Source organism: Tympanuchus pallidicinctus, unplaced genomic scaffold (assembly GCF_026119805.1).
Source record: "Tympanuchus pallidicinctus isolate F22 unplaced genomic scaffold, pur_lepc_1.0 scaffold26, whole genome shotgun sequence".
In the NCBI taxonomy this organism is placed as follows: domain Eukaryota; kingdom Metazoa; phylum Chordata; class Aves; order Galliformes; family Phasianidae; genus Tympanuchus; species Tympanuchus pallidicinctus.
Genome location: NW_026294743.1, coordinates 142,625 through 170,621, shown reverse-complemented (window position 1 = coordinate 170,621; position 27,997 = coordinate 142,625). Strand labels below are relative to the sequence as shown.

Sequence of the window (27,997 nt, the reverse complement as noted above, 5' to 3'; positions counted from 1 at the left end):
GCTAGAAGCTGTATACCTGCTGACTGTCAGCATGTTTTCTTTCTGTAATGTTGTTACTCTTGATGGACTACTATCTGTACAAAAGGTTGATATTAAGCTTAATATCAAGACTACAATCTATCAAATTTTTTATTCTGCTTAAAAGACACCTAAGAAAAATTTCACTGAAATAAATCAAAAATGCCACGTGAACCTGGTAACTGAAAATATTATATGTTAAAAGGCACAGAAAAAAAAAAATGACATGATGATCTGAAAACATTGAGTTAGCTAGGAGAGGTAGAACATACAACTTAGTAACAAATCTGCAAAAAATATATTGAAGAGCAAAGCCAACCTTGTGTTATACTATGTCAGCTCTAAAATGGCACAAATAGTAAGGTGAAATAACAAAACAAACGGGGTGAATTCAAGTGCTATAACAGCATTTTAACCTGATGTGTTTGCCTATATTTCTGGTTTTATTGGGTTCTATGTAAGCTTCAAATGCTGTTTGAAGATAAAGTATACAGGATTTCTTTGTATGGGAAACTACTGCTGAAAGAGGCCTTATCTACAAGGTATAATCCATTTTGACTAATGTAATTTAAACTCATTATTATTTACTTTTTCGAGACTATTTCCCCAATAATTTACAGGTAGCTATATCCTAGTGGCTTGCACTGTGCTGATACCAAGCTCAGGCAAAGCTAAAATGTACATTTTCTGTTCCAGTAAAAGGAACAGGTAAAGAAAAAACAACAACAGCAACAACAAAAAAAAGCTATCCAAGATGTTGTTTTCGAGAGTTGTAATAGCCCAACACTCAACAGTGCTTCTTAGTAGCAGATTTGGGAGTAGAGGTCTGAGAAAGAGAAGTTTCCAAGATAGACAAGGTCGATTTTCACAGATGTAGCCAAATAACAGGAACTTGTTTCCCAAGCCTCCTCCCTGCTTGGGCAAAAGAAGACTACATTTACTGTAACCAACAGCAGTGAAAGTTTAGCAAATAACTATGCAGAGCCAGGATCAGATTATAAGTAAAGATAGTAAGTAAAGATAAAAGAAGATGCTGTGATGGCGCCAGCTCAGAGATCTGATAGCACAGATGCTCTCATCAGCAGGGAATTTCAGTCTCAAACCAAAGGTCTTGGTGACAACACCATCCTTTGATGCAGACATCTGTTTATATACTTCATAACTTTAATATCATAGACTAGCAGTACTGTTGTATTTAGAGAGGGTTTGTGAATTCTTATCCTGACTCAGAAGATGGCCTCATTTTGGATACTCTCTGAACTGATAAAGTGTAAGACCTCTTTTTTTCCTCCCTTCATTTTCTTTCTCCATATCCACTTCTTCTGTTGTAAATGACAGGAATAACCCACAAAATAAAAGAAAGATGAGATCAGTGAAAAGGCTAGCTGAGGACTGCCTATATAAATACACTAGTTTTCATGATAGGATTAATTGTTTCTGCATGTCAGGCCAGAGCCCCATGCAAGTATAACTCCAGAAAAACTCATCTGGCATAAGTGTGCTATGTATTGATATTTTGGTTGGCTTGTAGTACAGGAGTGTTGCTGGGGTCTTTCTTCACTGTTGTGCTATGCACGTCAAACTGTTTGAAAGCCCATTAGAGAAAAACACCCAAAGTTTGTGAAATGTTTATAACAGAGCTTCGGTTTAACTTGAGCTATATAACATTGCAGGTTCAGCTCTCCAGTGTGAAACCTGGATGTAACTCCATCCCTACTGCTGACACACCCAATGACGCTGCAGATCAGCACACTCGCAAAACTGTACTGAGCAGCCTGCTCAGTTTCTCACTGCTAGCAAGCCTTTTCTTGCTGCTACTGGGTCTGAAATTAGTAACAATAAAAAGAACATTCAGATATCTCCCTAAGAGCAGCTGCTCCCAGAAAAGCCACAGAGGGAGCACAGAAAATTCCCGTGGGAGAGCATCCATTCCATGCCTCTGTCACGTACTAGCTGACAACATGGTAGGCTATTTATAGTGTTTGTCTAAGTACGTACTTGAAAGTGTTAGCACCTTTTCTTTATAATCTATATTTAGCTGTGGTAGTTTAACTGTCCTGCTAAGCAAAGCAGGTTTGGTGGGAGCACATCCTAATGAATCACCGTTGTAATATTTAAATGATTTATGATACCGTTAAACAGCACTTCATTGGAAACTTCAGTGGAAACTTATTTTCAGGAAGAATAATATTTTCTGTTACAGATCGATCTTAGTGTTGAATACTCTGAAGCCGTAGCAGAGCCAGAATTGTCACAAACTTCATTTCTTGTCTCCATCACCAGAGGTAGCTCCCCAAACTTTAAGATTTGTGTTTTGACTTACATTTGAATGCTTACACTTTATTTTTACTTCTGACACTGTCCTGCTCTCCAATGTAATTAACATTTTGATCAGTCACATTACTTTGGCTATCAACATTTTCTCACTAAAAGTATGTGTTACAGAACCGTTATTCTGTACATCTGCTCCTGAAAAAAAAAGAAAAAAAAAAGAAAAAAAAAAATCTTTGCACAAACATGAAAAAGACAACTGTAGGAAGAAAAAGACTTCTATATTCTGTTAAGTAGGAGAACCAAGCACTGACTGCAAAAGGCAACACAATATTCTGATCAATTAAAGTTTCTACTTTGGATTTCAATTATATGGCCATAAAACAGCACACTGATGTTTTAGGCAATCAGCACCTTATCCTCCAACCTAATGAAGTCAGTGGAAAAGAGGTAAAGGCACTTTCCCAAAGCTTACCTAAGAGAGAGACAGCTTTCACTTTATTTGAATTAGGCTATCAGCACTACCACAGAGTGGTAACAGCATCTCATCAAAATCTAGGCTCTGGGCTTTTCTAGGATTACATTTTACAATCAACGTTACTGCCAAATGAATCTAAGCCTAGAACTATATTTCAATTAATTAGCATACTTTTTGGTTAATAGCTTGTTCCCTGTGTTGTTCTTTTACTTGACAGTGTGTTCTTAATTTCCTGTATCTAAGCAAATCAAAACTTCCTGTGACTGAGTAAAATATAATCAAGTTTCTGTAGGTGCACTCTGGAGTAAGCAGATTTTAATTTAACTCAATTTCGCAGCAATGCAGCAGAAGTGTGAGAGACTAAGAGAAAAAAAAAGAACAAATTTTATGAAATCTAACTGTGCACTAAGAAGTCAAGATGTTGCTCTTACATGGATTTGTACAATACAATGTAAAAGCTATATAGATTCAGCAAGCCTTGTGAAAAAAGAGTGACATTGCCAATTCTTAGCAGTGCAATCCTAAATAATAATTGTGGTTTGACAGACATGCTTCTACCATTTCTTGGTTAGTTTCAGCTTTGATCTCAGCTATTCTGGCCCCCAGGAGCAATAGAAAGATAGGAAAGTTTAACAGTTGACAGTGCTCTTTGGGATAATTTGCCAATAAATGAGCAATGATTTAAAAGGAAAATATTAAACTATATGATAAAAAATAAATACTGCATTGCGGGTTTGAAGCATAGCGCTACACTGCCTGTCATCCTGTAGAAAATGTGTTTTCTCATTGGATAAGCTGTATGAGAGCTGTTGAATCACGGCCTGAACCTCTAATTGATCACCTGAGGCAAGCAATAGTCAGCCATGGGAGCACAGGTGAAGGCAATTCAGCTGAGTGACTGGAAGGGATAGAGCCTGGGTGCACTTGTCCTACACCCCACTTAAGGGCTGACTGCCACTGAGGAAGGATCTCTCTCTGGGGATCATTCCTCTGGGAGTCTTTTTCTGTGAGCTTGGGATGCAGGTAAGCTTTTCTATTCTTTTCTGTTTATTCTTTTGTAATGTAATAGTCTTTCCAGCTATACGCTCTCTAAAGACCAGCTTGACTTTACTGTTGGCTTGTCAACTATGTATCTGTATATCTGTTGGCTATGCATAAGTCTATGTCGTTGTAAGTCTAAAAGTGGTGAGAAATAGAGAGATTCAGTGCACAGGAGCACTAAACATTGAAAGCATTTGTATCTGAGAGCCTAGCATCATACTGCAAATTCCCTACCTTTCTTTTCAAATCCAGAACAAACAGATGTTATCTCAGGAACCAGACTGACTGTTGTGGGCAGGGTCTTTCTTTATGCTGTACTGCTGCTGTAGGCTGGTGACATAACATCTACCAGTACTGTAAGAGTGAAGTAGGCTCCCTAAGAGGACTCTAATTTTGTAGGTCACCGTCACTTTCAGAGACAGTGCTTTTGTTCTGTACAGGATATATCTTACAACATAGAGTGCTTTAAAAGTTTTAATTAAAGAAGCTGTTGTGAAAACGGTTGCTTGTCGAAGTGAGGAGTAGTCCCTGTTACTTGAAAGAGACCCAGGATATTCCAAAGCAGTTTTGAGAAATTTTCAGGGTTTACATGTACTTGGGTTTTCTTACCGGTCTCATCATGATAGAAGTAAAATACACTCATCAGGGAAAAATGAACTGGTTTATAGAAATCTTCTAGCCACGCTATCTTTAAATGTGTTTCTCATTAGCAAGGTTTTACCACAGCTTTCTTGACTAGTAGTTGCTATTCCTTTGGGTAAAATTAACTGTTGTAATCAGAGACTGTTAACCATTACTGAGATTAAATAGCCTGTCATTCAGATTTATGTAATTGTTAGAGGGAATTAGGAAGAATTGCCTTCTAGCACTTGTGAGTCAAATATTAATTGTAGTTCAGCTATTATGGTGGGCTTGAACTTTGTAATAAGCTTGGAAGAAAGGAAAAAAAAAAAAAAAAAACAGTTAACATAATGTGTCTTCTGCAGCTCTGGTGAGGTCAGCTTCTTTGCTGTTTTCATTAAGCAATGCAGTGAGACTACACATGTTATTTTGCAGGAATTACCCCTTACAGAAGCAGTGCCAGGAAACAACTAAACAGACAAAAATCCCTCAGCCAGAAAGCCTCCTTAATTATCATACTCAGTGCTACTCAGAGGGCTACCATACAATAAAACTTGCTCTAATTCAGCAGGAAACCGCAAGACCCACATTATTTGTACAAAAGATGACTAGAGTTCAAATGCTACATCAGCTGCATGAATATTAACAGTGCTAGGAGCCATGAGTGAAGCTGTTCTCAGACTTTGCAGACGTGTTCAGCACTATGCTTATTAGGCCTCCCTGGAGCATACCTAAATGATGCAAAGCTGAAAACAGTTGATAGAACTAAGAGTTCATACCAGTTTCAGGAACTGTTGGCACTGCACCTGTGCCTGATTTAGCAGCAGATTATTATTATTATTATTTGTGGAGGGGAATGAAACTTCAAGGAAAAAAGGCAGCATGCTTGAGCTCAACCTGCAGCCAGGTGCACCTTTGCATTGCTCCCTTTGTGGAGAGCTTGACTTGCAGCATGGACAACCCCTTGATCTGGCGTTTGTGATGCTGCATGTAAAAACCTAGGGCTACTGCTAGACAGAGTATAGCCTTCTGAGGATTTGTTATTTCTCCTGCCAATAAAAAAAAGCTGTCATTTGCTCTGATCTTCCTAGAGAACTGTTCTGAAAGGGTAAAAAACAGTCAATAGGTGTAGCAGAAATGCTAAGCCATGGCCTGAACCACTGATGGAGCACCTGGTGGGAAAGCAGGGCTGACTCAGGGGAGCTCAGGTGTATACAATGACCAGAAGAGGTGGAACTGGGATCCACCCTTTCCCAGACCTCATTTAAGCGTTGACAATGAAGGTAAAGGTGTGTTGTTGGAGTTTGTTGTGTACCTGAGGCCTTCTAAAGGTCAGTGGATTTTTTTTTATCTACTGTTTCTGTGTCTATGGTTGTTGCACTGAGGTTGCTGCTGTGCTTTCCATTGCATTGTAGTGTTATACTGGGGTTTGACTTTTCAATTGGGAATTGAAAAGTGGTTAAAGAAGATCATTGATATCTTGGGTTCTGGGGTCTATTTAGATCAGTTAGGTTTTCCCTAGTGTTTCCTGTTGGCTGGGCAGTGGTTTCAGAAATGCAGGCTGGGCTTTGCCCCATGCCATTGCTGAAGATGGATCACCAGGGTGGCAGCACACTGGCTTTGGGAGCTGTGGTGTCACCTGCTACCCCCTGTATGACACTTCTCTTAGTAAGAGCTGGAACAGTAACAAACCCTTTTCAGGAGGTTTGTTTTTAAGCCCAGCCAGCTGACCACAGCTGTTCTCCTGCAGCACTTCTCTGCATGTAATTGTGACAATGCTGGGAATGAGTGGCCAAGGAAGCAGGAATGTACCATGTCCAGCCTAGTGTTGCATCTAGTGTGCAGACAGGTTGTATTGCATACTTTCTCAATTGTTTCAGTCAGACATTTCTGTTAAACTGTTGTTAAAGCAGGGATAGGGGCTCCTAAACAGTTGGTAGTAGTCGTATTTACCTTGATATGGCTAGGACTTCATCCATTTAAATGGCAATCAAATATTTCTTGTGGTGTCATAGGAAGCTTAGTTGTTTTGCTACTGCTGTAAAGCTGGACATGACTTGATCTAATGCTAAGATGAGAGGCCATGTATTTCTGGACTTTAACTCAAACTTGGTTCATTGTCTCCCGCTGATCACTTGGGTTTTAAGCACTGCTGACTGCTACGTGCACTTGGTATTCAGGCTGAGCCTCTTGAGCGTGGGAGAGGTTTGTGCCATCACATTCAAATCTGTTCTGTGTAATTTGGATCTGAGTTTTATTTTCACCTCCACTTCTATTTCAGAGCACATATTCCATATGTAGATAGAGATGGTTCTTTGTTATGCTTTTGGGAAAGTCGCTGAGTATCTTCTGAAACCTGCTGAGTTACTTACTTGTTTCAGAAATATTCCATGTTTGTGTATGCTTCTGATATCTGTCCTTGAAAGTTTATCTACATCAATGAAACTTGAAGCATTCCACTTCATCTTATTTCTCTTTTTAGTATAATTAATCAGGCAATACAAGCGAATAACACACTGAGGATTACAAATGATTTCAGCAGTGTGGCTGCTGAGCTCAACTTTGGCATGCATGGGAAGGACTATGAATATTTTTGTGTTTAAGGTGATATAATAAAAATAGTTTCTCCTTAAAATCCAGTTGCTTAAATACTGTTTGAAATGTACAGATTAAGTGGGAATTTGTGGCTAAGTACCTGAAGTTGGTAGTCAGATTAGCTCTGACGCTTCATTATAATTGCAGGAACCAAGGAGGAGGAGTTATTGCTCTGTAGCTGTAAAACCTAGTGTAAGAGGTCTTGCTCTTCATGTGATAGGTAGTTGTCGTGGGCAGCATTGAGATACTGAACTTCAAAAACAATGTTCAGTGACATTTTTCTACTTGTTTTTTTTCCTAATTATCTTTTTTTTTTTACTTGAGATAGATTACCTTGTCTATCAGTTTAATACAGAAAGCAGTATTAAAAGTATATCTAACAATTCTATTAGCAAAAGCGTAGCAGAGTTAGTGCTAGGAGTTTTCACCAGTGAAGCCCTAAATTCTGTTCCAGAATAGCTCCCAAAAATTTGAATTTCATTACTTAAACTTCGTTACTAATGGCCATAATTACTAGCGTATTACTAGCCTCTGTGTAAGGAGAAACTGGAACTGAAATACCAAAGATTTCTGCATTTCAGGTTAAACTGAGGGAGAAATTCTTGCCAAACATAGCAGCATTGAGTACTTGGAGCCTCACACTTCTGCGTTCTCAACAGCCACAAACATAGTCTTTAGTCTGGCTATAAAGGTGCTGAAACTTTATCTATTCACCTTCCAATTGCCCTCCACCAGGGCCAAATCGCAGTCACTTGCACGGATAGTCCTTGTATGTATCAGCCTCAGCAGCATTTCAATACAGCTTTAGGAGTGGATTAATGTGTTGAGTTTTCACGTATGGTAAATGTTGCTGCAGTATAGTTGTATTGTGCTGTAGTCTTCAAGCAGTAGTGCCACAGCTTTTTGCTTCTGGTTCCCTATATTCTGTGCTTTGAGATAAAGCAAGGCTGGTTACTTAAGGGCTCCTGTCGGGGGAAAAAAGGCTGTGGTGCTGGTGCCTGAGTCTCTAGGGGAAGGTAGTGTCTTAGCTTAACTAGGCTCTGTAAAATTATTTTAAGTCTGCTGATGTTTGTATTAGACCTGCAGCTTTTCTGCACTGACCTTGTGTGGTTTTAAGGGAAACAGCAGATGCCTTGGAGGCAGCTCTGAGGACAGCCTGTTGGAACAGAAGTGGTGATTTCATTTAACTATTCAAGAAAGGTTTATGAAGAAATTTCTTTGTTTTGCAGTTGGTGTTTTTCTTGGGCTTTTTTGTTGTTATTGTGTTTTTTGCCTTCTTGATGTTGGGTTTGTTGGTTTTTTTTTTTTTTTTTTTTTTGGAAAACCTGCTTTTGTGTTAGTCTAATGAAGAGCCTAGCAGGGACTTGGCTGCATCCCTGTGCTGATTACTTCTGTGGGTCTGTTCTCAGCAGAATCTTGTTCAGCACAAGGGCTTCAGGACTATCTTTAAAGGTCCCCAACGCTTGTAGGAGTCAGGCTGTTTGTAGTGAGACTGAGAAACCAAAAAGAAAAGGCTAGAACACTGAGCAAAGGCATTTTACCAGGTAGCTCACTAATGCTTCGTTGTGGTGATCAGCTTCATAGTGTGACCTATGGTCACAGTGCAGTGTTGCTTTAATTTGTCTGTTACTGCTGCTAGTTGCCTGAAGTTTTTTGAAAATAGGTGTGGTAAGTTGTTTCACTGTGAGTAGCATAGCAACGGGAGGCAAGAAAGGGTATCTTTAGGCATATATTCAGAATCAATTGCGCTCTTATTTGTGCTGCTTGAAATGGTTCTGTGTAAGCAAAAGGGTATCTATAGCAAAACATTACTGTGAATTGCAGGTAAGGTTCTCTGATCCTTGAAGTTACTTACTGAGTCACAGTGAGATTTGTAATTCTGATTTGAATGAAGTAAAGCTGATTTACATTAATCAGAGAGTCTCTCTATGCTTTTTTTCATCGTTATCTGCTTGACAACTTGTCCGTGGTCTTGTGTGGCTTGACTGTTTACTGTTCTTAGGCTTGAGTTTTGCATATTAGTGGGTGTCATGGTAACTGAGGAATAACTGCTGGTAGTGGGTTATTGGGAAAACCTGGAGCTGCAGGAGGCTAGCAAATTACTGGAAGGGAAAAAAAGCTCTGAGTTGACCTTTGTGACTTTTTGTGGAGTAGCATCACAGCAGTGAACTAAGCAGGCAGCTGGAGTATCTACTAGCAAGAGGATGGTTCAGTTGGGTGCTCTGGCAGGCAACAGGATATGGATGCCAACTGGGACTGTTGTCCTCTCCTGCATATGGAGGAGGCTTGACATGCCTGCCTTCATAGAGGAAATGCTTTGTTTAACATTTTTGGGTAGATATGTTGTCCCCAGCATAGGTACCTACTGTGCTTTTCTACCTGTAGTAGGTGGAGGTGAGGCTGAGGAAAAACAGCAGGTACCCTGTTGGTACCCTTGTCTATAAGACGTGAAGACTGGGTGTTGAGGACTGAGATGATTTTGTGGTAATGGAATAGATGAAGTTTAGCATAGATGAGAGAATAAAAACAATTATTTTAGTTATTTTGGTCTTTTGCTTTATAGTCAAGTTTAAAGCACAAGTGCTTTATGAAATAAAAGCGTTGTAAGCAAACTTGCTAATTTATCTGAAAGGTTGTATGTTTATTGCTGGAAGAATCACTGGGCTGAGTGGTGCCTGAAGTGAGATCATGCAGGGCACGTCTGCAGAATCAAGGACAAATGAGTTATGTTAAGGAGGGCAAAGAAATATCAGTAAAATGAATAAGGCAGAGTTATGTGGTAGGAAAGAACAAAGCCATAAATTTAGGGTCGAAGGTAAGACAAGGATAATGAGGTGGTGAACTAGAGGGAATAATATGCCTGCATTTCCTAAAACAACTTAGTTCTAGCTTACTTTGCCAGCTGATAGTTAATGACAGGGGAGGGATGAATTGCTGAGGTGACAGGAAAGTTTATTTAGAGAGAAAGAACAATATCATAAATTTCTCCTGTCATTTAATAGGTCATCAGTGGCAAGGCAGTGGCTGAGATCTTTGTAGGCTGTGAATGATGGCCCATGTACCCCTGAACCATTTTGTGATTAAAAAGGGTCTATACTTTTATGGGAGTAACAGAAAGATTCCTGTAGGGATGAATGGTAGTTCGACAGAGTCCAAAACCATCGCATGGCTTTTTGTAGTAGCTGCGTAAACAGAGGATGAGTAGATATTTCCACTCCAATTCTTCTGCTCTTGTCTATGATCTGTTGTCAGGTAATTGTAAATCGAAGATAAGAAACTTCCTCTTTAATGCACTGGAGGCTTTGGCATAAAGTGTTGCAAACAAGTTCCTAAGTCTAGTGCATGGGACTGTTAAGCCTAATTATTAGTCGTTGATCAAATTTTATTTATTGAGAAAGCAGTTGAGGGATTGTGTTTTGTAACATGTATAGTTGTAAACAATAACTGAAGTCTCATGTGACTATCCCTGTGTTCACAGAATAGATTCTATCTGTATGAAGTAAATGTAACGGAGCTGGCTTGATCTCATGTTTTGTTCAATCTGTCCTTCCCCTGGTCTTAGCTCCTCCTGTGCTCCTGTGCTGTTCAAGCATAGTGCCTTGATCTGAGCCTCCTGCCGGTGTTTGCTTTCAACTCATCACTGTACCTCAGCTGGGGTAACAAGTGTTTGTGCTTTTTAGAATATGGTCTTGGGCAAGTTAACTAATGCTACTGTGTTACTGTGGAACCTTCCTCCAGAGCTTGTTAATATGTTAAAAACTGCAAAAGAATCATCTTTGAGTTGCTGAAGTGCTAGCAGTATGTTAAACTTTAAATCAAAGCAGGGAAGTCTTTCATTATCTGTGTCCTGTAAAATTTCTTCTGTGAACCCAAGTAATGTACAGCTACAGAAATTGCTTTCCCTATGGGTTTGTAGGCTCCTTATTCCATAACCTTCTTAGTTGGTTCTACTCTGTTACTCCTTTTCTCAATGTAGGGGGACAGCTGCTGTTCTGCAACCAGGGATGCTCTGTCCACACATCCATGTGTCGCCGCCATTCCAGCTCAGGGTGAGGGCCTTTAGTGAGGTTAGCAGACTAAAGCTTCTGCAGACCCTCCTTTCCATCCTTGCCTTTTGTGGGTAAAGCATTAAACCTTGGGATTGCTCTGTAGCACTAGTCAGTGCTGAGCTATCTCTGAGGGCAGTGATCAGATGGCTGAGGTAAATGCTGCTTTCCAAAAATGTTGGGCTCCCCTTTATTGCAGGGGAGCTGCAGTGTGCAGCCACCCAAGGCTATGTGCCTTGCTTCCGTCGTACGAGTCATGCTTTGACATGCAACGTGCTTTGTGGTAAAAAGTCTGAAGCAGATTTAAGAAGTATCACTTGTGCAACTGCAGGTGGGGATTCCCTCCTGGGGGTGGCAGTCAGAGCATCACTTGGAACCAGGCCTGGGTGTGTTTAATGTGATACAGAGATGTGCTGTAGGGGAAGGTACTGCCAGGAGAGTCCCTGCCAGCCAGCTGGAACTGAAAATGCTCTTTTATTGGTGACAGGAAGGTTTCACAGCAAGCCTCCTAGCCACCTGCTGGTGGAAGCAAGTGCTTGTTTATTTTAGTGTCGTGCTTAAATGTATACACATGCATAGGATGTGTGATTGGGGGTTTTGGATATTACCCTTCTGAGAAGCAGTCACTTAAAAGAGTTTAGTAGATTAGCACTGTTCTGCAGTGCTAATTGCAATTTTCCAAAAGCAAAATGCAAGCAGGACAAAGACATTTTAATTATTTCAGTTCAGAAAGTAAATAAGCTTGTTTGGAGGTTGAACTTGATGCCCTCTGGAGCTCATCTTCTGACCCCTACGGTTCTGTGATTACTCTTGATAACTACGCTCTGACTATACAGTGAATGATGAAAGTTAGGAATAATGGTAGACTAAGAGGTGTGATGTGGATAAATTACTGCTGGCAACTCATACACTGCCCACATGCCTTTGCTACTGAATTTAAGATGGTGAGGATTTGTTTGCTATTTGGAGTTTCTGTCAAAGAGTGCTTCAGTAAATAGCTCAGTTCTTTTGAGTGCAGGAAGCCAGTGAAGGCAAGCTACTAAATTTAAATTAAGTGGGAGGTGTGAAGGTAGGTTGACTTAGAATTGAGTAAATAATTAACGGAACTGCTGCTTCTACTGTGGAGAAACTTGCTAGTTTTGATGACTTGTTCTCCAAATCCCAGTGACATCAGTGGAAAATAATCCATTTGCTCCATATTTCAGGTTGTGGAAGGGAATGGAAGCTAGATTAGAGAAAGTGAATCCCAAGTATACACATGAAACTTGTCCAATTGATTTCACAGCAGAGTGTAAGGCAAATGTTCAACATCTCCAGTCTGTTAAAGAAATGTATACAACCCTTTCTGTTTGTGTAGAAAATTAAAGCAGAGACAACGCTGCCTTCGTAGTGGTGGAGGAGCAGCCTGAAAAAAGCCCCTTGGTATCCTCATCTTCACTGTGGGTATCGCTTCCCAAATCTAAATACGTAGGCTCCAACTCTAGTCTTAGTTTTAGTTTTCAGTGTTTATGTATTTTTAACAATAGTGTCTGGGTGGGTATTTTTGTAGCAGATTTTTTTCCCTTCATTTTAAGGAATGTATGTTTTAAACATTAGTCTCTCCTGTGAATTGAAGTGAGAATAAATAAAACTTCAGTTGACTTGTGGGAAAGTTCACTCAATTAACATATTTTACTCCTTTTCAGGACTTGATGCCTCTGTTCTATACAGAGAAGTACTTCTGCTTCAAAAGACCTTTCTAAAATAGGTGACTTCCATTTTCATTTAGTTTTGTGTTTTTGCTGAAGCTGAAAACCACAGAAACTTCTGCGTTTAGAAGTAACTGCTCATGAGAAAACGATCCTTCTCATGAAACAGCACCTAGATAAACAATGTTCTGATCCTGCTCTTCATCTCTTTTCACTGAAGTTATCTGAGCAAGACCCACAGCTGGATTTTTGTTGTTCCCTTATATTTGAATGCTACGTCACACCTAATCTCTTTTTTTTTAAAAAAAAAAAAAAAAAAGGAAGATGAATGGAGGGGGAGGAGGGGGAATCTCACTTGGGTGAAAATCCTCTTAGTGTATATCAAATAGCTTCCTGAAACTTCTGGGTGTCCCAGTGTGCAATTCCAGTTGCTATGGTATCTGACCCAGTCTGAAACATCTAAAATATCCAAATGAAGACATGTAGGAGAAGGCTAAGCATCCTGTAACCATGTGCTACTTATGTGATCCCCAACCTCTAGCTGTGTGGCTGTGATGATGCAAACAAGTGCAGCTCCAGGTGAAGTGTAATTTGCCCTCAAAGCAATGCTTGCCTATTACCTTTCTTCTTGCCAGTGCCTTATTTCAGGTATGCACTTAGCTCTTGTTAGCAGAAAAAGACGCTTCCCATAAGCAGGCTATATATGCAGCACAGATGTACAAAATACCCTACTGGTGACTGCTTATGTGGTCACATGAGCTGACTGACCTGTGTTGTACGTCAGCCTGTGGGGGAGCAGCTGGTGCTGCTTTTTGCTCACATCAAACAGAGCTGCTGCTGTTCTTTTTTACTCATATGGAAGCACCACCAGAGCCCTTCCTTAAATTTAAGCAGAGATGCTCAGAATGCATTTCCCCTGATGTTGATAGTGATATGGGTGCAAGGAAACTGGCAGCTGTCCCATCTCTCCTTCCCAAACTAGCTCCTCAACCCCTTCTGGCTCCATTGTATGAGGCAAGTGTGGTGCTACTGATGGGGATACAGTGGGGCAAGGACCTGCGGATGGAGCAGCAGCTTTGTGGTAATCCCCAAGGTGTGAAATGCACCCCAGGCTCTGCAGCCAACTCTCTTTCCCCTTCTTTCTAAACAAGGGGAATCGCTGCCCTAAAATACAGGTTATAAGAGTCTGTGGCTATACTGAAGATGCTTTTTGCTACTGGGGGATTTTAAATGAGGGATGTCATTTGTCTGATCATTGTTATGATACTCTACTGAAATATACCCTTGGGAAGTCTTGATTGCAGCTTTAGTGTTTCTGAAGGCGGGCTTTAAGAAAGAAGAGGACAGACACCTTGGGGGGGGGGGTCTGTTGTGGTAGGACAAGGGGAAATGGTTTCTAACTAGAAGAGGAGGGATTTTTTTTTTTTTTTTTTTTTACAGTAAGCTTGGTGAGACACTGGGGCAGGTTATATCCAGAGATGTGGTGCGTGCCCTAACCCTGAAGGCATTCATGGTCAGGTTGGGCAGGGCTCTGAGCAGCCTGATGTAGCTGTTCCTGGTGATTGCAGTGGAGTTGGACTATATGGCCTTGAAAGGTTCATTCCAACTCAAATGATTCAATGATGAAAGGCGATAAATGAACTGAAGTGCAATGGGCAAATCAGTAATCAGGAGATGGGAATACTGGATGAGAATGAGGAAAGGAATCAAGGCAGTGAACCACGCTGTTTCAGCTATGATACTTGGCTCTGCAGGGATGATTGGTTGTAACTTGAATGCTGGGCAGCGGCCTTGGCAAGTGCAGAAGTCCATACAGAAATGAAGGTGAAAGAAGAGAGCAGCTAGGTGAGATGGGCAGCCTAGAGGTGTGTGATAGATTCCTCTGGACAGTTTAAAGCAGGTTGTGAGATCAGAAGAAAAGGATAACAAAACACTTGGTGAAAATGTAAGATCAGGGAAAACAGCAGTGCTAAATGTAATTTGCACAGACTGAGGGAACATGTTAGATGCATCTATAACTGTACTGCAATGCGAATTATTCAGCACCTGGTGTCTTTTGCTTTGGAGTGACAGGATTTGATGCTAGGCAGAATTTAAGTGTTATCTTCTCAATAGCAACTCAGCAACTTTTAGATGTGCATCTTGGAGAACAAAAAGAAAGCAATGGACTCAGATAACCTCATCCAGAATTGGCTGGGAAAGTGTCCAGACCCTTATTGTGTCTTTTGAAATGGTTAGAAAGTTCCAGAGGAGAAGAAATTTTGGCACGCCTGTTCTTAGGAAGGATAAGCAGTATAACCTGGATCACTGTAGAGCTGGCACCTTGAAATTAGTTCTGGGCAAAATTGATTTTTAGAGGTTGATGTAAAAATTGCCTAATTATGTATTTAATAAGGATTAATGCTTATTAACATGGTTTAGCTGGAGGGAGCACTTCTGTGAACTTGCATCTTTCAAGACAAAGTAAATCTCTAAGAAAATTATTTCAAATGTTTTTGACCAAAAGACCACTGAGGATTAGTATTAATCTAAAACCAACAGCGAAACGTAGGTACAGCAGTCTGTTCTCAAATGCTGTCATGCTGTCACAGGCAGAGCTAGTGTGTTATTTATGGTTGTAAACATGCTAGAACTGTCTGAAGGGTTGTGTCATGGCATAGTTAGGTCATACAATATCACTTCAAGGAGAAGAGTCTGTTTTGGAAATCAAAATTTAAAAAACAATTAACAGTGGAAAAATGGGGTCTACTGTTGTTAAATGCTATAGCAGCAGTGCCTATGAACTATACAGCCATTGAAGAGCAATGGTCTCAAAGAAACATTAGTCGTTTATTTTTTTTATTTTTTTTTTTTCCCTAAGTCCTGAAAGGTAACTTTTGGACATCTTCTGGTTACTGCTTTACAAACAGCAGAAAGCCTTAGCATAGCATCTTTGTCCTATTGGAAAGAAGTTGCTAGCAAAGCTGCTTCTGGAAAACATCCCCTTCCACTTCTTGATTGCCATTATCTCAATCTTCCACTTTCCCCTGTGATTATATTATTTTAATTAGGTATATCTAGGGAGTGATTTTTCACTGTCAGGAACTTGTGGAAATATTAGAGAAAATGTTTCACACTCTTTCACAACATTTGTTTTTTTCTTTTTGTTTTAAATTACAGATCATCCAAATAGGGAATACTAATTTAGTATAACTCATGAAATTCAGTATTTGCAATAAATTATTTTGGCACAGTGAAGAAATATTTCCTCTTTAAGGAAATCACTAGTTAACTGGTATTCAGTAGCGAATAAAACCAGGGTAATTGTTACCTTTAAACGCGTTGACACTTTCTTATTCACAAAGTTGAGCCCTCCTCTGTGAGCTGTTAGTGAGCATTAACTCTCCTCCCAGGTGCCTGGTGGTTTTCCTGACTTGGTCCCTTAAACCAAGGTAGTATGAAAACATATTACTGAAATATGTGCAGGCAAATTGAAACTGATGATATAAAACATCTATTGAGTGAGAAGAACATTCAAATACAATGTAAGTAGAATGTGATAGGGCAGGATCTAAAGCATGGTGAGATGGAAGCTTTGCATAAACAAGTATCCAGTCAGATGTGTGTTGTGTATTTAAATCACATCTGTGGAAGACGTGCTGTCTAAAATTGATGGGTGTGATACCGTATTTATCTTCCAAACCCAAGGCGTCTTAGCAGTCTGACTTTCCAATGTCACTGAAGGAAGGAGAGCAGGTATGTTAAGAAGCCAATGTCTTTCAGGTGTTCCAAGTTCAATATTCAAAAATACAAAGCTGAAATCTTATTGCACCCGAAAACCTTGGACCATTGTTAGGAACAATCTACCGAATGTTTGGTTTAGTAACGAATTGTTCAGTTTTCCAGTCTACTTTGATGAAAAGAAGTGTTTCCAAGCTGAGTGTGTCTATAGCAGGCTGATGTGATGAGCTGCACAGCGTGGGTGGAGGGCTGGGTGGTGAGACTTAGCAAGGTGCTCACCTGCAGTTAACTGTCAGGGAACCTCATTTTTTTTCACGTGTACAGTGTCTTAATTTGAAGACCAAAACTTGCTGGGCTTCAAGCTGCTTTCTGGTGGATCCTTTGGCTGCTGTTTGTCAGTCCTGCTCTTGTCCTGTGCTAGCAGAATTCCTGTGCAAATCCATGCACCGTTACCAAAAAGCAAATTGGGAGACGAATGTAGCTTGGATGTAGCATCAGCAGCCTGAATCAAACCCACTTCAACCAGTGCAATCCAGAATTGTGGGTATTGTTCATGTACGTATAAAAAAAAAAAACAAACCAGAGGTAAAACAACCTGCTCAACTTGGAGTGTATGTGTTTTTACTGGTTGCGCTATGCAGAACTGGAGAGCTGCATGGAAGCAAGGACAGCTTCTACAAAACTTCAGTAGGTAAAGGAAGCTTTTCATGACCAGTGCTGAATCTTGTTGCTTTGGGCATTAAGTGAGCTTCTTAGTCTTACTGCCACACTGTTCCTTTATTTTTCCAATTGATTATATTTCTCTTCTGAAGATCGTAAGTAGAAGTACACAACAGAAGCATTTGCTTCTCCAGTCTTTTGTGGTGAGTTGTTTAAATCCAGTTTGTCCACAATCTGGGCTCTGTTGGCTTGTGTGCTGCTCCCTTTGAGGAGTTCTCTGCTGGTGCAGCTTCATGATTCACCGTCACTGGGCGTACATGAAAGAGAAGAAACACTAGCATCATGCTGCTTGATCACTTCTCTCTTGCATATGAGCAAGAGCTCATCCAGCTTCTGCTGGCTAGAGGCTATCTTGCCACCAGGCACGGGCTGAGAAATCAGCTTTGTTTTCCTAGACTGGGAGATTTTATGTCTTGATTATTCATTTTTAATGTTTGAACTGTTAAATTTTCACTTTGTTTTCTGCCTACTTAGTTTGCTCCTTGGTACTTGATCTAGAATGTTTTAGATGCACCGGAACAAGAAAATACAACTTCTGCTTAAAGGGCCCCAATCTTAATATTCTGCTTTATTTTTTAATGTTTTATTAAACTTCATGTAGGGAGATCTGTTATGTCCCAGCCTGAACTGATAATGGAGTACCTGGTGAAGGGAGTGGCTGGCCCAGGATGCATAGGTGCAAGCAATTGACCTGTGCTTCCTGTGTGTCCCTGGGTCCACCCCTCCCTGGGCTTGTTTAAGGGCTACTGTCTGAAGGGAAAACTTCTCCTGGATGATGGCTGCTTCCTGAGGAGAGTTCTACAGCCAGAGACCCTCATCAACTGTTGGGTGAGTTAAGTTTTTCCTTCATGTGATTATTGATATTCCTAATGTTACTTTGCCTGATAGTGCAAAGAACTTAGCAGAAGCAGCTTTACTGTTTCCAAGGACCAACATTGTTCTACAGCCTGGGAAGAGAGAATTTTCTCGTGTCCAGATTTGATTCCTCCCAAACCTCATTTCATGAGTTCTCCCTTTTCTTTTTGGTTTAAAAAAAAAAAAAGTGCCCTGTGGATGTAATAAAGTGTGTGTGAGAGAGGCTTTGCTTAATCTAACTCAGCAGGGTTGTGCCTATCTACCAAAGGGGGTAAGGTGCACAAGCTTTTACCTGCCTCCTGTGTGTATGGAAACCCTGGACATGATTTTAGCACTAGCCTTCCAAGGCAAGAAGTGTTTATACAAAATGTATCAAGATGCATTTTGTACATTGAGTTACTTGTAACTCAGTGAGTTTATGTGTGGAACAGCTGAGCACCACCTTGAAGGGAGTTAGGGCTACAACCCTTTGCCCCTGGTGTGCAACTTCACAGCTTTGATGCTCGTAAGTAAGTTTTTGCATTATAATAGCTTTATTTTGATTTACTTGGTGGCCTTTCACCTTCCTTGTTCAAGAGATGCAAAAATAGGTATTTATCTGCACATACTTTTGGGCATTATTTGGTCAGGGAGGAGTAAGCCTTTTTTTTTCCTAATAATAACAGTATTGTTGGAAGACACCTCTAGAGATGATCTAGTCCAACTCCCTGCTGAAGGGAGTTACCTGGAGTAGGTTACAAACGTTCAATCAAGGAAATGAATGGGAACCAGAAAACGGTACCACCTGAACTGTTTTTTTTACTTGGAAATGAAGCATGTTCCAAAATTTCATGCAAGATGAGCTTAGGAAATGTAGTCAATTAAGATAAACCCTTAATTGCTGTGTTCTTAAAAATTTTACGTTTAAAAAGTCACCTGCTCTGTGAAGTAGTTTTAGAACATGCATTCTGAAACATCAAAATGTCATTAATGCAATGTTTTGTCTTGGATGCTTTCAAAATGTTGTCTTATATAAATCACAGCTCAAAACACTTGAGCCTTAACAGAAACTCCCAAGCACCTTGCATGAGGAAGGAAACTAATGCCTAGGCAACTGTGCTACATCAGGCACTGAGAAGTTTCCTGTACTGAATCTCAGTGATTTTAAAACAAACAAACAAAAAAACTTAACACTGTTTGGGAAGAAATTAGGTAAGCTGATCTGAGTACTGATGTTGGCACCTCAGGCACCTGTGTCAATGGCCTGATCTGTGAGGTAAGCTGTGTCTGTGCCATCTTCTCGTCTGTCCCACACAGGTTTGCTGCTGCAGGGTTAGTTAGGGGTTTATAGATGGTCACTGATTTAAAACTCAAGAAGCATCAAACCATTTGAGCTGGAGCCTAAGTTCTCATGCATAAAACACTCTAAAATTTAAATGTGCCTCCTAGTTGGTCTATTTATTATACAGTTGAGAAATGAGGTTATTTTGGAATAACTGGCATTGACTGTGTTTCTTCAAGAAATATAATGAATTCTAAGTACCTTGGATTGGCCACTGATTCTTTTTCTTCTTCTCTTACAGTAGGCAGACATTCACAATCAGCTGAAAAAGGATAGAAACCAAGATGATTAGTACTATTCGCTGTTAGTCAATGTTTATTTCAGAATTGCATTGACTTCTTTGTGCAGTGACTCTGGTGTATAAATCTGCTCTTCTGTGCTCTTTTATATGTAAAGTCTCCACGTTCCAAGCAGTGTAAATGTTATGTTTTAAATCCCTTTTCCCTTTGATAGCCATTATGGTAATTTGTTTGTTAGGAATACTTGAGTTTTTTTGTGTACATATGCACGAAGTCTCTCCGTAGTAGGACTGTTTCCCATGAGGTAAGGCTTGGGGGACAATTTGTTAATCCTCCACTGCTGATGGCTGCACCCATATTTTGTAGTTCCGTTTGGGGTTTAGGGAGTTTTTTTTTTTTTTTAAATAAAAATTGATCCCTTCTGTCCAGAGAACTGAAAGTTATTTTACGGCACTGCTTCTCCAAGTGCTGTGCTTACTGCCTTTATTCTACTAGTGTCTCTTAGAATGTGTTTTCTACTGGAGGTTACAGACTAAGAAGATCAAAACCCCATCATGTGGCTGGAGTGCTGTACTAACACGAAGACATGCTCCAAAGGGTTCTGTGTCTTGAAAAGCAAAACAGCGTGAGGAGGTCAGGTAAGTGGACTTTTGGTGTATAAGGCAAGAGACCAAGAATGAGGAAATATCCAGGTTCTAGCACTTTCTAGCTAGTGGGTATCTGTTAATGCAGATAGTTGACTTGAAAGTGTTAGCTGTGAGGGAGTAGAAGGTGTTTCTAATGAGAGATACAGAAAGTACCAATTGCTGGCAGATTTGCTGGAGAGTGCGCAGAAGATGGGGAGCAGCAGCAAAGAGCAGCTTGCTCTTCATGTGGTGGGGGTGGTACAAGAAACCCCACCAGGAGTGGAGGGATGCAGTCATAAGATGTTTGCAGCAATTTTAAGTAAGCAGTGGTCTGAGCTACAAATAAATACTTGCGACTTCTACAACAGCATGGTATGGAGCACAGATCTGTAGGAGCTGAAGTCTGAAAGGATGAAGTGGTTCAAATAAACTACTATCTATCATTAAAATGTGGGTTTAAAAATATAAATTCTGTTTGCACTTGTATTTACAAATGCCTACTGCAAATTCAAAACAATTATGAGGGAATATCATATGTTAAAAGTCTCCCACACAAACTAAAATACTCCTCTGAACAATCCTACCCTGACATTTGTGCTGCTATTTCTGTTGAAGATTCAAGAACGCAACTAAAAATTCTTTAGGGAAATCAGTGACACGAATACAGTGCCTTCCATTGCTTTTCTGTGCGTGGGTTTTATGTCAGCTAAAAAGAGAGGAATGATGGAATAGAGAGGTTACCATGTACCATTTTTGTTCATGCTATTCATCCACTTATCGAGCTCTTCCATTTCTATCTCCATAACAGAGGGTGTGTCCTCTTCGAAAATAGGGCTTGAGAGGAAGGGGAAAAAAGGCATTACACAAAAGCTTAAATCAACAAATTGATAAGGACTGCCTCATTCCAGGCATATGTAGGCACTCTGGAATGCCATCCTAGGTGAATGACCTGGGAAGAGGTCAACCTGAACAATGTATGAAGGTGATGACAGCTAGCAGACATCAACAGCTGGGCTGTGTGTGGCAGGGCTCATTGGGATACCAGTGCAAAGAATGGTCTGGGGACAAGATGGCGTGGCATGGGGTGCCTGGGAGCAGGGAGTTGACATAGGTATCCCAAACCTCTCCATCCTGCAAATGGCCAAGTGGCAAACATGCATTCATCTGTGTAATACATAGTGTCTTATCATCGCTGCTGCTCTAGTGATTGAGCTTTGTAGCTTGAATAGCAGTGACATTGACTTAAAAGGGAGAGATCATAGCTATCATAATTCAGCATTTATTTAAATGTCTCTGTTTAGTCATCTTTTTACTGATTGTTCCTGGAGTCGCATGGTTCAAGTATTATTTTAAGCAAATTAATTTTTTCTCCATTAATCCAGTTTTGTATCTTCTAGCACTGATTAGCAAAATGGAGCTTGATAAAAGTTATCACTTGAGTCAGAGCTGTGCTGTTATTAACTGTGTTTTGTTTTTGTTTTTTTTTTTTCCACCTCAGCCAAAGAGTGGGGAAGATAAGCTTGAAAACAGGGGCAAACGACAGAGAGCTTATACTAAATGGTGGAAAAGTGATATGCACACACTTTACCTTTTCACGTTTTCACTCCCCAGCTCATCTGGAAAAGAAGAACAGTTTGTGTTGAGTTACCTTGTTTGTGTATATTCACTGTATTGTAGGATAGTCTTCAACAGGATTGTTTCTGGTGAGATGTGTTTACAAAGGGTGTAACTTTCCCTTTCAGAAGAAAGACAGAACAACCCACCCTCCTTGCCTGCAGTTTTCACAGCAACCCATTTTTAATCCTGGGCGTACTGATGAAGCTCATCATGTGCCCTGCCTGGCTGAGAGTGGGTGGATATCAGCGTGGTGATGGATATGAGTGCACAGAAGCCCAGTTCACTAGCAAGGCATGCTTATATGCTATTTTAAAACAACTAATATTTAAACTTGGCCTGTGCATGCCAACACCAGTGCTAGTATTACTCCCTTGCTGCAGAACCCCCCAAGACCATGGATCTGTCCACCCCTTCCTCAGCGGTGCTCAAAATCCCACCTCCAAGCAATGGGAACTGTGTGGGAGATCTTAAGATGATCTGTGGTCATGCTGGAGACTAGAAAAGGGCAACAAGGTACCTGTCTGGGAGCTGAGAGTTTGCTAGGGGTGAGTGTGTGCTGAAATTGCCATGGCAAATGTCACCTTCATGAATTCATCAATTGCCTTCGTGGCACATGTACCACTACTTCAGAAGGTCATTTATTAATACAGTGCCAATGTGAATGGCTTTTTATTGCTTTATGCTCCAGAACTGCTGATTTCTCTGTTGAAGGTGGCTTCCTGAAACTCTGTTTTCCTTGCTGTGGCCTGCAGGCAGTATAAGGCAGGAGTAGTGCTTGATCCACCTTGTTTGTGGTTGTTGAGCACAAAGATGAAGTTGCACAGCTGTGGCCCCATTCTGCTGTGCGTATTGTGAGGAGCTGCAGCTTGGCGCTGTGCATCCATGGTCACCTGGCATGAGCTGAGAAACAGCTACAGCTCACAATGTGGGGCTGCTGCATGCCTCTCCTTTTCTGCACAAGAGACATGGAACTAAAAACAGAGACAAGCATCTTAAATGGGGCACCCTCAGGCTTGAAATAATTTTTTAAGTGTCAAGTGTGTGGTAAAGATAGCTTCCCAATGCCCAAGAAGAGAAGTTTACCTTGCTTAGACTTTTTCCGGTTATGGACTATTATAAAAATGATGACCAGTAAGACCAGCAGGGCCAGCACCGCTGCGGGCACAGCGTACACTAGGACAGATGGCTCTTCTGTCTCTAGACTCCCGTTACTGCTTGTGTCGCTCAGTTCAGGGCTGGGTGTACTTTCTATTTCCAGGCTGCCTTCGGTGGGCCCTGCAGAAACCAGCACTGGCTGGGGGCTGCTCATAGGGGTAGGGGACAAGGGAGGTACAGAGGAAGGAGGTGGCACTGTAGCAGTGGGGAATGCTGCTGTTCTGTATCCTGAGCCATCCTCGTCGTTTTCAGAGCCTGCCAAACACAGGGGGACAAGTTAACATTTTGTGGGTTTCATCAACGTTATCAATGACTCAAAGCATGCAGCTTTGCTATTCATTCAAGTCTTAAGAAAGATAATCAATGAATGTGTGCATGCACCTGAATTCTCAGCCTTTGGATGCTAAACTAGATGGCAAGTCTGCTACAAGTTTCTACCTCAATGTGGTTCTGCAGCCAGCTTGCTCAGGGACACTTTTGTTCCCCCTGGTTTTGACAGGTTGACATCGTGGCACAGCATTTATGCCACAAAGCAGGATGGAACGGCATGACCTCTGCAGTGACATGATTGTCTCTGCTGTTCTCGGGTGCTGGGCAGATAAGAGTTTCCACTTGAGTTAGCTAGAGCTTCAGGTTTTTAGCTCCTCATTGCTGGCATTTCAAATCTCACAGGACTGGATCCGAAAGCACTTAGCATTTAAAACGCTTTGGTAAACACATTAATCTTCATAATGGCCCTGAGAGATGAGCAGTTATCATCTCCATTTTACAAATGAGAAATCAGAAGGACAGAATGCTGTCCTTCCCAGGGACTCTGTGAAAGAGAGGAAAACTGAGGTAAGAGCGCTACCTCTTGCTTCACCACTCTGTAACATTCTCACATGCCTCGTCTGTCTCAAGAGGGAGCTGAGAATCCCCCGAGACTATGTGCTGGGAAGCCCAATTTCAAATGACTGCAATGCTCTGAGTGGGACAGCAGCAATCTATCTGCCTCTTTATGCCAGTTATCGTGCAGGCATCTGATTCTTTCATCCTCTCCTTAACACTAGGAGAGAATGTAAATACTTATCAAATGACTTGTGATGCTTAAGTAAGGCATTTGTCTGCTATGAAGACCACCAACCTCTTTCACTGCAGCACAACAATGTGAATGTCAGCTCTTTGGTGGCAAAAGGCTTGATGTCAGTAGCCTCCCTGCTGCAATCTTCCCTATACAGCTGAGAGCGAAGCACAGCCTCTGTATCCCTGCAGGCAGTGACTCCTTATGCACATGCTCCTGTGATCTGCTGGCTCTCATTAATCCTCTCATTACAGAAGACAGGAAGAAGAGAGTCTCTCCATTACTCTTTTTAGCAATCTGACTTCTCTCCAGAGGTAGTTCATAGTGTTTGCAGCTCCTCCATTTATACCACATACGTTTACCTCCATCAGTGCATGTGGCCAGAGAGATGCCGGCAGGGCAGACGCACCGCTGGGTACATTCCTGCAACCTCTATTTTTCTCTCTGCTGTGGCCATCTCTTTGACACCTGTCAGCTGCCTGGGCTGGTAGATGTACAAGGATGAGCCTCTTGCTAAAAATAGCGCAGAGGGGAAAGGATGTGGGGGAAATTGTTTGTTTTTCATTTACTAGTAGAGCTAAGATGGATTTTTTTAATGTCTGAAGCATGAGGTGACTCTAAAGCAAAAGCAAACAGTCACATCTCATTAAATGCAGCACCAGGCTTTCAGCTGCAGCATATGCTCTGTTTGATTTCCAAGAGAGACATTTCCAATGTTTCCACTACTTTTTATTTGCCTATATTTGAACTGCAAAGCAGATTTCAAGCTATCTATCTCTGCATGAAATAGAATTACCTTTTCTAGTCTCTGGATGAAGAAAATGGCAAATCACAGGAAGGAGTGACCTTGTCACCACGTATTTTTGTTCACTTTACATCATTCCAGGGAAAAAATGCAGTCTCTTTTTTTGGACAAGATTTCCTCTTACTAGGGCATTTTCTTCGAGCAATTTAACTGTCTTTCAGCATCAGGGCAGCTGATTGCACAAGGTTCCTGCAAGCATCGTGTTCTCATTTCCCTTGTTCCCCTGTAGCTGTGGCACATCCCATGCTACCTTTTTGCCTGCCACTCTGGTCCCCAGCAGGGGGAATACTGTGATATCTTTGCTTCTGAACCTGCCTTTCAGGGCATGCAAAGGGAGCTGAATGCCCCAAGCAGCTTTTGTACCAAGACCTGAGCAGCTCCGCAAACAAATAGCATTTCTGCTGTGGCTGCATTTCTTCCCCTGAGGTTTGTGTTGAGGCACATGGAGATGGCGATAGGAGCTGTCGACGAAGCAGGCAGGCAGACAGGTTTCTGGTTGTGGCTGGATGAGAGGCGAAATAAAATGCTTACAGTCAGCACATTGAGTTCTGCTGGCAAGGGCCCGTTCCGCCTGCTGGGCTCTCATCGAGCTTGTGGGCTGCAATTTTTGAAGGGAGTTTTCCAATCCACACTACAGCTCCTACTTGCAGAAGAAAGAGGGCTGGGAAGGACCAGGTCTGAGTCAGTTAACAGTCAAGTTTAGTAATTTGGGAATTTTTGGTTTCTCCATACTTTCCTGTAAGTTATACAAACACAGCAGCAGGAAGACTTGGGAGAGGGAGGCAAATCCAGCAGAGACCAGGAGGCCCTGCAGAGTAAGGATCCCTTCCACTTGCAGCACCACTCCCAACCTCTGCCCCTCCTGGCAATGCACTCCCACAGCTCCATGCCATGCGCGTGGCGGCTTGGCTGTGCCTGACTCACCCCTCGTCCTGTGCTGATCTGAGCGCAGCCGCTCCCTGCCATGCCCAGGGCCTGCCCAGACTGCATGCTACAGCAGGTCGCTACTGGCACTGCTGCAGGCCCTGCAAGGTACTGTGAGTATCTCAAGGCAGCTGCTCTGTCAGCTGCAGGCAAGAGTCCATTAGAGAGGGGTGCTTGGAAAGTGCTGTCTGGGAAGTTCCTGGAGCAGGATGCCAGTGTTCGAGCTCCTAACTAGGCAATAGAAAACTGTGCTCCCACTGCACCTAAAAGTTCTTTTAATGGCCAGTGTTGTGTGTTCGGTCCTGTGCTTAGAGCCATACCCTGAGCTTGCAGCCTCATCCATCACCTTGAAAGCTACAGCTTTTCCAGAGCAAACTGTGCCTGTAGTTACAGTTTGATCTCATGCCCTTCCAGCTCCACACTAGTGACATGCAACTTTGCCACATCCAGACACATGGGTGCGTACCACTCAGTGCTCCCTACTCTCAGCAGAGCTCTGAAATTAATGATTCAACAGCTCTAGGGGCTCAGCAGCAATCATGAAGTCTCTCAAGACATTACAGCCAGGGGTCACTCACTGAAATTTAACATACGTGACCCCCTGCATGAAGCCAGCACTGGGACCTGGGCATACTCACTGTGCTATCACCCCTCAGGAATTGCAGGGTGGCCAGGACAAAGCTGTCTGTGCAACACAGTCCAAATAGGAAGGCAAGACTTTTACAAGGCTCCAATGCGGTGTGAGAACAGAGTTTATAAGGCTGCCATCTGTCTGTGCTGCAGGGTCTAATCATGCTTTCATTGCCTGCTGTGGAAGAGCTTTCCAGATAGCACAGGTGAGACTGCAGGGATCCCAGAGCTTCTGAGCCATGTCTGGGGCTGGAGGAGTCAGGAGGAAAACTTCCAGAAAGCTGCTGCTCTGTTGATCTGTGAGCAGAAAATGGTGACCGCACAGGATGTCTTGGGAGGGCCGGCCACAGCAGAATTCACCCAGCCCAGCTGTGGCTTGTATAAGTCCCTATAGAAACCCAGATCCCTCCGGGTCTGTTCCTCCTACCTCTCTGCTTCGTTGAGACCTCTGTTCTGCTCTGTTCCTCATAGGATTTTTCTTCCCATGGATGCTTTGATCATGAGGCACGTGCAAAGCCTGCAGCACATTTTCCTGACATGCCTGCAGCACGGCGGGGCTGCCTTTAACGCGGGCAAGACCAAACCATTTTGTAACAACTCTTACTTCATTCTTATAGCTAAGCACGATCGCTAACCGCGATAAGATCTGCAGCACGCCTGGAACCTGCAGCCCGATTATACAGCCTAGAATAGTACTGACTTTCAGGAAAAAAAAAAAATGAACAACCAAAACACAATCCACATATTTCTCCCTGCCCGCAGCTTTAACACACTCCCAGTCCACAACAAGGCATCAGGCAGCGGCTGGCTTGATACCGGGAGGTACTTTGGCCCCATCGGGGGCAGGCTGTCCCCAGAGAGCAGCCCTGCACCTCAAGCTGTGAGCTGCACACCCATTGCAGGAGCCCCCAGCACTCAGCCTCCCTTTCCTCTGTACTCCTGAGCGCTCAGCAAGGCAGACCGCCAAATATCGATCTCAGCACTGGCGGTTCTTTTGAGTTTCGGATCATCAGTGCTGCAGAAATCAGCAGCTGGCTTTTGAGTGGAAGGAGAGCTTGAGCTTGGTCTTCAGCTTTACTATTGCATACAGTGAACAGTATGGGTGTGGGATTGGCAAGGTACAAGAAATGGTTAACATTAGACCCAAAAGGGGAGAGGGGATAGACTGGAGACAGCAGTTCCCACAAACCTAGCCTGACATTTCGGATTAAATCTCCATCACACAGCCTTACATCTGAGGAGGTGCAATAAAAAGACACCGCCAGGAAGGAGCGAGGCAAGCAGAGGAGGCACACGGCTGCTGGCAGCAGCAAGCAAGCTCCCGCAGGTCCCCTCTCCCCGAGACAAGCTGCCAGCCGTCACCCCCCAAGACCCATCCAGTTCCCAGGGTCCCCATGCCAGGGGCCACTCACCGTCTTGGGCTGAGCCCTGCCGGACCAGGAGCAAGGTGCTGAGCAGAGGCACCCAGCCAGGCACCCGCATGCTGCCTCGGCCTGCGCGGCTCTCTGCAGGCTTCAGCAGAGCATTTACATTTCCTGTTTCCTGCCCCCGGTGCCTCTGAGTTGTG

At 42.3% G+C, this 27,997-nt stretch overlaps 1 protein-coding gene and 1 long non-coding RNA gene across 4 annotated transcripts; one reads left to right on the top strand and one right to left on the bottom strand.

Annotated features, from left to right (window-relative positions):
• The first annotated feature begins 1,410 nt into the window (after positions 1-1,410).
• LOC128084304 (uncharacterized) lies at positions 1,411-21,850 on the top strand. Of its 3 annotated transcripts, XR_008208452.1 has the most exons (5): positions 1,411-1,982; positions 2,222-2,303; positions 20,138-20,251; positions 20,608-20,693; positions 21,738-21,850. It is a non-coding gene; the product is annotated as an uncharacterized LOC128084304 (long non-coding RNA). The 3 variants fall into 3 exon arrangements; XR_008208454.1 differs by lacking the exon at positions 2,222-2,303 and having other exon boundaries at positions 1,415-1,982; XR_008208453.1 differs by lacking the exons at positions 1,411-1,982; positions 2,222-2,303 and adding an exon at positions 3,680-3,790.
• Positions 17,241-27,997, bottom strand: TMEM154 (transmembrane protein 154). Its single transcript, XM_052690205.1, has 6 exons — positions 27,843-27,997; positions 22,940-23,266; positions 21,828-21,855; positions 20,988-21,073; positions 19,576-19,636; positions 17,241-17,445 (listed from the first exon to the last, which is right to left on the bottom strand). Exons 1-6 carry the CDS (start codon positions 27,910-27,912, stop codon positions 17,430-17,432), a joined length of 588 nt encoding a protein of 195 aa, XP_052546165.1. The 5' UTR covers positions 27,913-27,997; the 3' UTR covers positions 17,241-17,429.